Raw genomic sequence first — 12,607 nt, 5'->3', positions numbered from 1 at the left:
TAGGGAACCTAGGGATCAACCTCTGTCTTTGCCATAGACTCAGTCCCAAACTGTTTAAAATGGGCACAACAGCTTTGCCACACTAAACCACAATATGAAACATCCTCTAAAGATTACGAGTTGATCAGGTACTTTTGACAATAAGATTCCCAATACAACAAATATGCCTTCCGGGCTTGATTGGTGTGATTGTGGGTCAATTATGACGCAATTATATCACAGTTATGACGACTTAGGATCCAGTCAGCTTTAGTTACATACCTGATTCTTCTTAATTAACAACTGAACTGTCTGAAGGTTGTGACCATGATCTGTAGATGTGGCAATAGGCATCCTCTCTCCAACCCACAACTAGGGAAAAAATATTGCTTGATAAATAAATGAATATTCACAGGAAATGACGTGTAACAAGAATTGAGAGATGCAGCGATAGCACCACAGAAGTCCAGAGAACAGGAACTTTCGAAGGGTTCCCAGCAAGTGTGTCTTAGAGCAGCCTTTGAACTCACAATTTCATCTTCTACATCCCGGTTGAACTGATGGATCTCCTTGGAGGCCAGTAGGTGGGTCTTCCTCTCAGTCAAGGGTTCCAGCAGCTCCACAAACTTCTTCTCCACAATAAAGCGCTTCCCATCGACTTCGTCGGTACTCTTGCCCTCCTGGCTCAGGGCCTGGGCCTGACTCTGCAGCTCCTCAATCTCCTTCTTACGAACATCCATTTGGTTCTCAAGCATCTAAAATGGCAGAGAAGGAAAATGTGCATGTTCACAAACTAGCATCTTCCAATGTGACACAACTGTGGGTGGCTAAGACCCCCAAAACAAGGAGGTTCCACCCTTCTTTCCAGCTTTCTATGGCCTCTAGCAACATTTAACAAGAGGGGCCACAGCTCAGTGGCAGAGCACCTGCTTTGCATGCAGAAAGTCCCCTGGGTTCAAACAGCATCTCCAAGTAGGACTAGGAAAGAATCCTCCTTGAAACCCTGGAGAAACACTGCCAGTCAGTGTCAACAATACTGAGCTAGATGGACCAAAGTTCTAACTCAGTATAAGGCAGCTTCTTATGTTCCTAATAACTTGTGTCTTCCTTGTTCTATTTTCCTTATATGTATAGCCCCTTTCTCCAAACAATTCAGAGAGCACTGCTACAGAAGTAAAAGGATATGCAAGCTGACTGATGTTAAGCCCACCCACTAGCTACTTCTGCTCTGCTAGGAAAATCCAAGCCCAATTAGGAAGGTTTTTGGCAATGCTACAAGGTAAGGGACTATGTGAACCAGCCAACACCTCTCTCTTTCTGTCCTTGTCAAATGGAGACGGTATACAGAAGGCATATTAAAGGAGACCGGCCTTAGAGTCTGCAGCGAGAGCAGTGGAAGATGTCTTGACTTTTTCTAGTTTTCCATGACGCGTGAAGAAGGCACCTGCATTCAGACTGGCTTTAGGAAATGGAGGCCGCTAAATGCTGCTCAAGTAGACATTTTCCACCAGGGCTGGTTCCAGGATCCAGTTTCTGCAAGATGAAGGGCCTCCCTCACAGAACATCCCTCTGACCGATTCTTAGGGATCCCCCCCGCTCCAGCTCACCCAATTCAGCAGGGTCTCCTGACTCTCTGTGTATCATTTTCAGGGGGCTGGAGGGGCTGCCGTAGGAAGGAGGACACAGAGAAGTCCACTTCTGCCAATGCAGTTGATCCGGTGTAAATCTGGATCCAACCCAAGGTTTTTAATTTATCGTGCCAATGACAAATTATCATGCCAATGAAATTTATCTTACAAATGAATACAAATGCTTTAATAATGTGGAATGACAGCCATAAAGATGAATCAACTAATACACGTGTCTCTCTAATGACTACCACCACCTCCCCATATGGAAGCTGAACCATTTGTTACTCCAGTTGCATCACCTGTTGTTTCTTCAGCAGAATGTTGACACTGGTGAGGTCCTTGCCATAATCATCTGACTGGATCTGGCTCTCCAAGCCATTCAGCCATTTATCCAGGTCCGCGCAGCTCTGGGTGAACAGCTCAGCCTTGTTGGCATCAAAGAGCCGCTGAGCTTTCAGCTGGGTGGTGCTTTCGAGCTGTTCCCACATTTGGTGCAGGCTGGTCAGCTTCTCTTTCACAATGCCCTCAGTTTCAGGCTTCTCAGCAATAAGCTGCATCCCTTCCTGCAAACAAACAGAAATGCCAAAGAGGAACCCTTAAAGGCGGCCATATGTATGTATGTATGTATAATTTTAAATAATGAAATAAACTTTTATATCCAAACCAGGGAACTCTGGTTTAATGCCAGTTAACAAACCAGGATAATAAGCCTGATGACTGATATTAAAGCAGAGTTCTCTTACTCGGGTGTAATGGGGAACACTGGCTTGATGAAAGCCAGAATCCTCATGCTGAAGCCAGCCCATGAGGGAAGAATGAGGCAATGGAGGGGAGTATGGCCATGGCACACATCCATGGCTATGCAACCAATGGTTTATGAAGCTGGGGATGAACATTTGAACCCCACCATTGACTGCTATCAGACAACCCTCCAAGCCATGGCTCGAAGGACCAGGAGCATGCCACATGCTTCTGTGCTCCTGGTTCCCTATCACGCACCCATTTGCTCCTCGGTTTCTAGCGTTCAGCTACCCATAGTTTACCGTGATGCCACATCAGGCACTATGATTCACACTGGCATCCGACGACAGTATGCAAACCCTCGTCAACCTATGTTTTTAAAATCACAGCTCAAGCGTTAGTGCTAAACACAGTTTTCCGACTTTGGATGTCAAACTGTGGTCAAAGAAAAACCTGGAAATGAAGGAGGGGATTGGTGCGCAATAGGGGAGGAGGGAGCGGGAGCAACTGTGGCCATTATCTCAGCGATTCCTACAACAGACTTGTGAAGTAGGTATGTATTATTATCTCCACATTAAATACGGTGAGGGGCTGGAGCTGGGGCTGAGAGAATAGTGGCTTGTCTAAGATAAGTGAATTCATGGCTGGGCTAAGATGTGAACAATGGACTTTGCAGCTCACAACTGAGTTTTTAAAAAACTAAATATACCAGGCCTCTCTGTAACCCAGATGCTTCACTGAGTGAGGCTCTATCCTATCCCCCATGCTGCTCAGCATCTACATGAAACTGCTGGGGGAGGTTATCCGGAGATGTGGGCTGAGCCATCTGTCATTTTCTTCAAATCCAGGCGAGGCAGTGGGTGTTCTGAATCAGTGCATAGGCACAGTAATGGACTAGATGAGGGCTGATAAACTGAGACTCAACCTAGACAAGATGGAGGTGCTGTTAGGGGGTGGTTCACCTGACCAGCTAAGTGGTGCTTCTCCTGTTCTGGAGGGGTTGCACTCCCCTAAGGGAGCAGGTTCATAGTTTGGGGGGCTCTTGGGCCCAGTATTATCACTTAGGGGACAAGTAGCCTTGGTGGCATGGAACACCTTTTATCAGCTTAAGCCGATATATCAACTACATCCTTATCTGGACAGCCTAGCTATAGTTATCCACATTCTGGTAACCTCTCGTCTGGATTACTGCAGTGCATTATATGTGATGTTGCCTCTGAAAATAGTCTGGAAACTTCAGCTGGTCCAAAATAGGACAGCAGGATTGTTAACAGAGACTTCCTGATCTGCAGTGGCTTCCAGTCCATTACTGGACTCAGTTCAAAGTGCTGGTATGAACTTTCAAAGCCCTAAACTATTTGGGGCCAGGTTACCTGAAGGATCATCTCCCACATATACTTTCCCAGATGCTAAGATCATCTTCAGAGGCCCTTCTCCAGGTGCCCTCGCCAAATGCGGTGAAGCGGGTGGCTACTAAGGAGATGGACTTTTCAGTGGTGGCACCCTGGCTGTGGACTGACCTCCCCAAAAACGCTTGCCTGCAGCCTACGTTGTGACGTTTGCAGAATCAGGTGAAGACCTTTTTATTCTCCCAAGCATTTTAGTCCTTCAGTTTTGGTTGTTTTTAAATGCATTATTGTATTTTTAGATCTTCACACTGCTGTGGGCTTTTACTTTGGTTTTATATTGTACTTTTAAAAGTTTTATGTTTTATCATGTTGTTGTATTGTATGGTTTTATCTTTTGTGAACTGCCCAGAGAGCTTCGACTATTGGGCGGCACAGAAATGTAATAAATAAACACATCTCGGGGACACAGTCCCTGCACGTGAACGAAGTGCCTGTGTCTCTTCACAGAGCTTCATTCCCATTCCCCTTACCTTTTCAATTTTGTCAAGCCATTCTTTGTTGGAACCAAGCTCCGCCATGAAGGCCTGATGTTTTAGCCACTTGCTGTGCAGGTTCCTCGCTTCATCATAAGACATGTCCTGGGCTGTGAGCATCTTCTCATTAATCCAGAGGGACAGCTGAAAAACAAGTGGGAAAATGCCAATTTGTGTGGTTGCTATGGATACCTCAGAGGGTGCCTCAAGCCATATGAACCTCCTGGACAATTGAGGTCAGGCAAGTAGTCCCAGCATCATGTGATGGCAACACTAGTCTCCAACAGGGCCTTTTCTGTAGCAGCTCCAGAGCTGTGGAACACCCTTCCTCAGGATGTTCAGTTGTCTTACTCTCTGTAACCGTTCTGTGAATGGGCAAGGCAATTTTGTTTTCTTATGACTTTGGGGGCTAACGCTTTGTACTATATTGGCTCAGTTTTGTTTTAGTTTTGTGTTATCTTATGACTTGTATTTTAATTGTTTTTATGAAATTGTTTTTAACAAATATTGTAAAATGCTTTAAAAACTTGTGTTGAAAAGTGGATTATAAATTTTGCAAATAAAATAAAGCATTTTTAAAAGATCCCTTGGGCTACAGAATTCTTAATTCTTGACCCGGGGGAGGGGGGGAATGCAAAGCCAAAAGGCCAGAGCAAGAGTGTCTTAGGGTGCAAACCTGTGCATGTTAAGACAGAAAAAAGTCCTACAACATGTATTCACAGCCAACATGGTAGACAGAAAGGACAGGAGTGTCACAGCTTTTGCCTTGGCACGGCAGGGGTGCAGAACTTCATGCCTGGGGGCCAAACCCATCCCTCCTGGGACTCCCCAGAAGGCCATCCTCTCTTCCCCTGGCTCCACCCACTTTTCCCAGCCACTGATCATTGGTGATTTCCCAGCATTTGTGGAGTTTTCCCCCCATTCGAAAAGGCTGAGATGCCTCTCCTAAGGCTTACGTTAGTGGCAGAAAGAGCTTTAAGCTCTTTAAACTTTATGCTGGTATTTCTGGCCCTGCCCTTTTTGCCTTCAGCCCCACCCACCACTGGAATGTGCCCCCCTTCTCCCCGAGAGCTTCTCCGAAATGCAATTCAGCCCGCGGGCTGAAAGAGGTGCTTACAATCCAAGGGTTCCATCCAGCGCCCTGCAAGCAGACTTATGTTCACACAACAGGACCTCGTCATGCTCTCCTCTCTCCTACACTCTCTCATCCCCCCAAAGAAGATTTGGGGGGCATGCAGGGGGACAGAGAATCTGTTCTGTCAGCAGCTTCTGTTCTGCTGGCACATGGCAAGGATTAAATACAACCCTGAGGGTGACTTTTAATCTCCTGCTATTGCCAAGGAACCTCTCCCAAATGACCAGGCCCAAATCCCACTGGCTATTGGGGGGGGGGGCCGCTCTGAAAACAACACTGTACATTTAGAAGTTGCGCATTTTGCATCTTTGCAGCCAGCTAACCCCGAGGGAAAAATATGTAAACAGATCTGAGCTTCATTACTTGCAGCAAAACCCTCCCACAGATAAAACTTCACCCAGGCAAGGGGAGTGGAGCAGAGCTGGATGGCTGGGCCAGCCACCCCTATTTCTGGCTGACAAAGGCCATTTTTCAGTCATTCAGGAACCTTTCCAAAGGTCACTTCATAAAAGGCTCGTTAAGGATGGCAATAAAAGGAAAATGTGTAATTGCAGGAATTAGAAGAATCTGCCTTTCAGAGGAAGCTAACAAAGACGCTGTTCATGGGAAGAGGAAGGTTCTTGCTAGGGCTTCTGCCGGAAAATGGCTAGTCTGCCCCCCGGGAGGCACCATGTTTCCTTTGGTGCCATATTATCCTGACCTGTGGAGGGATTAGATCTCAGACTGCAATCCTGAAAAAACATGCGATGGGAGGGAGAAAAGGTTAATTCTGCTTTTGGGAGAAGCCCTCACAGCTACCACCTATCATGGTAGCAGGGCAGGGGACAGGAAGGTAGCCAGGAGGAACCCCTTCATGTGCCACTCAAAAGGTACTATCCAAAGGTAGCCCAGAGCTAGCACTAGTGACGTTACGCTAGCAAAAGCCACCACTTGCATTACATAACCAGTGCTGGCTAGGGCAATGGGGAAAATTGGCGATTTGCCGCCAAATTCCAGCAGCGCCATCAAATTCCGGTGGCAAATGGCCACGTTTCCCCACTGCTGTAGCAAGTGCTAATTACGCTGCACAGGCATTTAGATGCTACCCAAATGATACAGAAGGGCCCGCCTCTTCTGTGCTCGGCTTGAGAGCTTTTGCTATTCCCTCTAATTCCAACCACTACAATGTCCATCAAAACTCCATTCTGAGGTACCAGGCCCTTAACTTTCTCTGATAGCGCAGGCACCATCTCCTGCCAACACTGGGCTCCACCCTTATGCCAACAGGCTCCACCCTTTGATCTGCCAGGTGTCGCTCCTTAGCTCCTTCGCTTTGCCCCCTCTTGTCTCATGGGTTGGGTCTCAGGGGCTGAAAGATCTAAAGAAGTTGAATGCTATAAACAAAGTTGCCTTGTATCTAGTCAACGCACTGGTTCATCTGCCCCTTACAGACTAGCAAAAGCTCTGTATGGTTTCAGGTGGACTAAAATTTTAGCCAGACCTGCCCTCCTAACTGATGGATCTCATCTACAAAGAGAGAAGCAGTATATGCAATCAGGAGGGTGGATTCTCCTGTAGTCCTCTGGCTTATTGGGGCTGCTTCTCGTGTAATATTTTTTTCTCTACAGGGCAATGCACGATGGAGGAAGAGTTACATCTGAATGCAATATGCATGTCCATTTGGTATAAGCGAGACAGCAAGAATTTTGCGTTCTGACACAAATCTTCTTTCTCTCTATTTTCCATTGAAGAAGAAACACACACATTACATTTGAACTGGCCTATCTGGGAAGCTCATTTTCTCTTACTGACGTTATCTCTAGGATCAAGTCCAGCGGGCCCTTCTGACAGTCCCCCATTAATTTTTTTAATAAAACGGTGCAATCTTTTGTCAATCTTCTAACAAAAAAAAGGGGCAGGGAAAGCCTGTCATTAGAGGCTGATCAGCTGCTCAAGGGATGATGGCTATCATCTGTTACAAATTAATGGATTAGGGATGAAAGACAAATTGAAACACAGAGGTTCAGACGCACACTAGACACACACACACACTCAGAGATATTTCAAGTAAGTTTTGTTCAAGAAGAAGAGAAGGACCTTCTTCTCCAAAGATATTTAAATAACATACCTCTTGGCAATCCTGGAGAAACTTTTGAAGGTCTCTGTTATCTTTTAATCTCATCAGAAGCTCACTGGCCACCTCGCGATTCTTCTTATGTCTGTTTAAAACAAAAACAAGGAAGGAACTTTTCAATGTGGGAACTTTAAAGACATTGTGGTTTGGATTATTATATGCAGCTTGAATGGAACCTCTGTTACAGATCCATGCCTTTCTCCCAATCTCCGGACTCTGAAGCATCCTCTAAAAGGGACAAAATCTCCTTGAAATAAGGGACACAATGACAGGCCTTGAAATTGCCCCATACACAACAAAATGAAACAAATCGGTATGGAGGCCTCTGTATGCAGTGTGACAGTGGGGGCTTTGACGGAGAATCGAGTTTGTAGGAGGGTCTGCTCCGGCAGTGGGTGGGGGGCTATGGACACTGGGAAATAAGGTAGATTTCCTAAAACTCCGTTCCTTAGACCAAGTAGTTGTTTGAAATGTGAAAATGTCCAGCCCTTGGCTCAATTTGAAGGTTGACCATTTTAATAATGGGAGAGGAGATAGTTGCTTGAGCCATACGGAAATGAACACCTGGTGCTGAGCCCTTCCTGCCTGTACCACGCTTACGCAATCTTTGTTTTGGCTTCTCCACACGATGGATCTCAACTGAAGAAGGCAGCTGAGCAAAGATACCTTCTCTGTTTGCTTGGGGGACATATCCTGACAGTAGTTTCCTGTGGAACCAGAACTGTGGAACGCTAACAAAGCAAAACCAGATACTCTTATTCTCTTTGTGCAAGTTAACGGGGGAGCTTGCGTTATGCAGACAGAGCCCCACAGGTTTAGAGGTTGTTGGGGGAAAAACAAACCAGACTTGTAACCCAAGAACAAACCATGGGTTACAAGTTTGGGTTCGTCTTCCCCCAACAACGTCCAGTTCCGGGTTTGGATGTTATGAGAAACAAATGAGGGACGGAGCATTCCTGAGTTGTTTAGTTCAGTGGGAGTTGGCAGGAGACAGACACTCACTCGTTCCACTTCATGATCAACAACTCACAGCTGACAAACCACAGGCTGTTTCTGATGTGTGAACTGGGTCACTGTTTTTATTTTTACATCGCCTTGAGCATTCATGGAGTGGAGGGGGATGATCCCAAAATATTCTAGCTAACTAAATAAATCTACTGCACTTACACTGGCCCTTCAATTCTGGAAATAAAAGAAGAGGCATGCGTGGTGGCAGCTCTCTCCAGTTTTGTAGTTGAAACTGGAAGAGAATTGGGATCTTAAAATTTTAAGATCATGCTGGTTACGGACAGTGGCAACTTAATATCTTGTGCATCATTTGAGCTTTATTGGATTTAGCCACAGAGACTGGGCCAATTTCTCCCCTCAGTCAATAAGAATTCATTTGCCATTATACTGGGCAAAACGTAGTCCAATTTTCCCACCCCCAACACAAACCACATGAAAGTTAAAATACCTTGACAGAACTTTATGTTAATGATTCCCTTACATATTTATTATGAGACTTTCTCACACAAGGCATGTTTCCTCAAAGGCTCTTTATTAAGTCTTTGGTATGACTCAGCATCCCATAAACTTGATTTTACCAATGCAAGCCACAGTGGTTTCTATAATCCCTAAATAAAGTAACAGGCTTAAGATCACTGTGCAGGTGGTTACTCCAACGTATTCCAGGAAAAGGAAGTTATGCGTGTTTTGAAGCAACCCAAACTACAAGTATTATTTTTTTGAACAAGAAGCTTGAGGAGCAAACCCTGTTCAGATAGAGACAAAATTAAAACAAGTCACCCAAACCTAAAGCCGGATGCCAGCGACTTGTACTTAGTCACAAGAGAAGTCAATCATTCCAACCCAGCAGCAACCTGTAGTCTTAAGTTTGACTGCATTTGTATGATCACATATCAGCTTAATAAACCAGGGTATGAACAAGCCTTTTAGCCACATCCCTTCTCCCTACATGCAAGTGAGCGAACAATCCAAGAAGCCTTCAGTTAATGATAGTTTCCCAGTTCATCCAAACTGAGAAACTACAGTTCAGCCTTTTCCCAACCTGACATCCAGCAGATGTGTTGTACTACAACAGCCATCATACTAGCCAGCACAGCTATTGACCATGCTGCCTGGGGATGATGGGAGTTGTTGTCCAGCACATCTGGTGGTTGTCAGGTTGAGAAAAGCTACTATAGCTAATTGAAAACATCCTGGTTGTTTGCACTCTCACCATGAAGGGAGGAGCAAAGAGGCTGCATTCAGACGTTGATTTCTTAAGCTGAGATATGACAGCCTGAATTCTCCCTTTGTGAGCCTTGCCCTCCTCATTTTCATGGCTGTTTTATGAGACGCTGCTTGTTATCAACTGAACACAGATGAAGCCGGTGCTACAGCGAGTTGGACTACTGGTCCATCTCATCCAGTATGGGCTCCTCTAACCAGCTGCAGAGGTTTCAGCCAGAGGTCTTTCGCGGAAGCTCTAACTGGAGGCACCAGAGACTGGACCTGGGACTTTCCGCCTGCAAACCATGTGCTCTTTCCGCTCAGCTAGGAGGCTTGGCAGCCAAACGTAACCTGAAAAGCCACACAGTGTTCCAGCCTCGGGTGCCAACGTAAACGCTTCTCCCTGCTATGCCTCTCACACATTAGTCTGGCAGTGGTAAGGATCAGCAAGGTGGCTGGATGGGTGTGCACAACGCTCACGGCTAACTGCTTAGGTCTAGACAGACTTGGCAGGGAAGTCAAGGCAGGGGATGTGTTGGGTATGCTTACAAGGTGGTGTTGATAGCAACTGTCATCACCTGCCTTACAGTAAATAGTCCTGGAACTGAAAAGGAGCTGGTAAGGTCTGCTGATCGTGGTGTGATTTGAGAGCTCCTAACTAGTTCAAGTTCTTGTAGCTAAAGCTTTCTGGAATAATAACCCAAGAATCCTTGTCAAGGAGGCACCAAGAAAGAGTTCATATTAGCCCCTGGCATCCTTGCCAGGGCCCCAGCACTCAAACAGGGCCCACTGCTGACACCTGCCTTGGCCCCGCTAGGTTGGCTCTCTCTCTGCTGTTCTTCCACTGGCAGACAAAGACATTCTTATCCAAGCAGGCCTTTGGCACGTCAGCTGGTCTGTTGGGTTGGGTGCTGTCTTTATTTTGTTGTTGTTGCATTTCTAATGTATTTGCTTTATTATTATTTTTGTCAAGAATGAATCTGAGCATGTGGAGATGACCAGCAGCTCAGATTCAGAATGGGAAGAGCCAGAACAGCGGGAGGCTAGTGAGCTCAGATATGGCAAGGCGTTCTTCCCAAGACCTTGAAGCACAGATGGCTCAGCCTGAAGGCTCCCCTTCTTCCTCCTCCATGAGAACCCAGGTTTCGGGGGGGAGGAGAGCCGGGGGCGTAACTTGAGAGATGCTAGGGTCCGTCGCAGAGTGAAGTGGGAAAAGTTAGAGGTGCTCCACCAGGTTGGCTACGTGTGAAAGCATACGTAGGAGGGAGCCACCCTAAGGGAGGGGCATCCCTGCAAAGATAGTCTGGCTGAGAAATTCTTGCTGAGACTGCTGGCAACTTCTCTAACTTCCACTTCGGCTCCTCTATTCATATTCGTAAATGTGTGGATTAGCTGTTTTCATTGCAGTCTGAGTTTCCTCGAATTTGCATTTGATTGATTGATTGCATTTATACCCCGCCTTTTTTCCTCTTGCAAGGAACCCAAGGCGGCTTACATTATCCTCCTCCTCTCCATTTTATCCTCACAACAACAACCCTGTGAGGTGGGTTGGGCTGATAGACAGTGACTGGCCCAAAGTCACCCAGTGAGCTTCCATGACCGAGTGGGGACTAGAACCCGGATCTCCCAGCTCCTAGTCCAACACTCTTGCCATTACACCACACTGGCTCTCCTTAAGAAGAAGCCAGTCCTTAACTAATAAAGTAGTGAGCTTGAAGCCTGGTATCCTGGAGTGTGTTGATTGCAAAGGGAGAGGACGAAGGAACATGACAATTTAAACCCAGTTTTTATTGTTTTTCTATTCTTCATTTTTTCCCCTATGATAGTTAGCCACCTTGAGCTACATTTTGGTGAAAAGGCAGGGTACAAATCAAATGACTAACTAAATAATTCTTTTTCCTGGCCCTCTGTTTCAAGCAGCACAGTGTGCCATTTTGATTTCCCACAAGGCCCCTGAGGTAGCACTGCTCCAAAGCATTATGGGAGTTACTACGGTAGCCCCTAGCCACTTGGCACTACTTGAGGCATTGCTGCCAGGTAAGCCCACCACAGTCCTCCATACAGAGAACACCCCTAAAACAAAACAAGAGGGGGTGGAGCTGGCATACTTGTCTCGACTCTCTTCCACGTGATTCAAATCACGCGGGGGATTTAAATGCATTAACAGGGCTTGTACTTTGGTTGCTAATTGCTATGCTTAGTTAGCAGCGTCTGCTTCTTGTTGATTTGGCTGTACTTTCAATATTGGTTTTTGTTTGGGCTGTTTCCATTGCTTCATTGTTGTTTTGATTGTGCTGTATTGCAAACCACATTAAAATCTCTTCTGTATATAAAATGGTATTTAGATTCAGTAAGCAAACAAACAAATGGGAGATTGTAGGCTTGGGGCCCAACAGTCCCTAAATATTCTTAGCAAATTGTACCTGTCATCAATGGAGTCCACTTTTTCTTGGATCTTGTCTGAGTTGATGTTGCCATCACTCACTAGTCTCCTTCCAGTCTCTACAACTGCATTGATCTTCTCCTCGTTGGCATCCATTGTGGTCATGAAATCCTCCTGTTTTTTGATAGCAGCTTCTGCTCCTTCCAAAGTGGTGGGCATTTCAGTATGTGCCAAAACATACTCCTATAATTTAGAAAAGAAAGACATAAAACTTTCTTAGAATTTATGGCTCAGCATTGATTAAACCAATAGTGCTCCCTGGATTGATACCATGTTTTCAGTCATTACAACAGACTGATTTACATAACCATTTTTATGTTGCGATTACAGGGTGAAGCCACTGCAAGCTGACTTGCTTGGCATGAAGATAACTTCCCTGAATCCTTAGACAAGCTTCCAACGTATGTCAAGGCAAATTACCTTCTGGAAAACTCTTTGAACCTTTGTTGAACCAGGAGCGAGTGTGTTG

General features: G+C 45.7%; 1 protein-coding gene across 3 annotated transcripts in view; it reads right to left on the bottom strand.

The window, feature by feature from the left end:
* SPTBN1 (spectrin beta, non-erythrocytic 1) overlaps positions 1-12,607 on the bottom strand; it is a 265,559-nt gene that overhangs the window by 48,443 nt on the left and 204,509 nt on the right. For all 3 annotated transcript variants that reach the window (XM_084829248.1, XM_084829250.1, XM_084829249.1), the window contains 6 exons: positions 12,119-12,321; positions 7,476-7,566; positions 4,231-4,377; positions 1,910-2,173; positions 510-734; positions 262-351 (listed from right to left, as the gene is read on the bottom strand). In XM_084829248.1, coding sequence (XP_084685374.1) covers positions 262-351; positions 510-734; positions 1,910-2,173; positions 4,231-4,377; positions 7,476-7,566; positions 12,119-12,321 — 1,020 coding nt within the window. The remainder of the gene's footprint in view (positions 1-261; positions 352-509; positions 735-1,909; positions 2,174-4,230; positions 4,378-7,475; positions 7,567-12,118; positions 12,322-12,607) is intronic.

Source organism: Heloderma suspectum, chromosome 1 (assembly GCF_057233095.1).
Source record: "Heloderma suspectum isolate Gila_16-S chromosome 1, 16-S_ref, whole genome shotgun sequence".
Taxonomy (NCBI): Eukaryota; Metazoa; Chordata; class Lepidosauria; order Squamata; family Helodermatidae; genus Heloderma; species Heloderma suspectum.
Note: the sequence above shows the minus strand (reverse complement) of the source record. Positions and strands in the feature narration are given on the sequence as shown.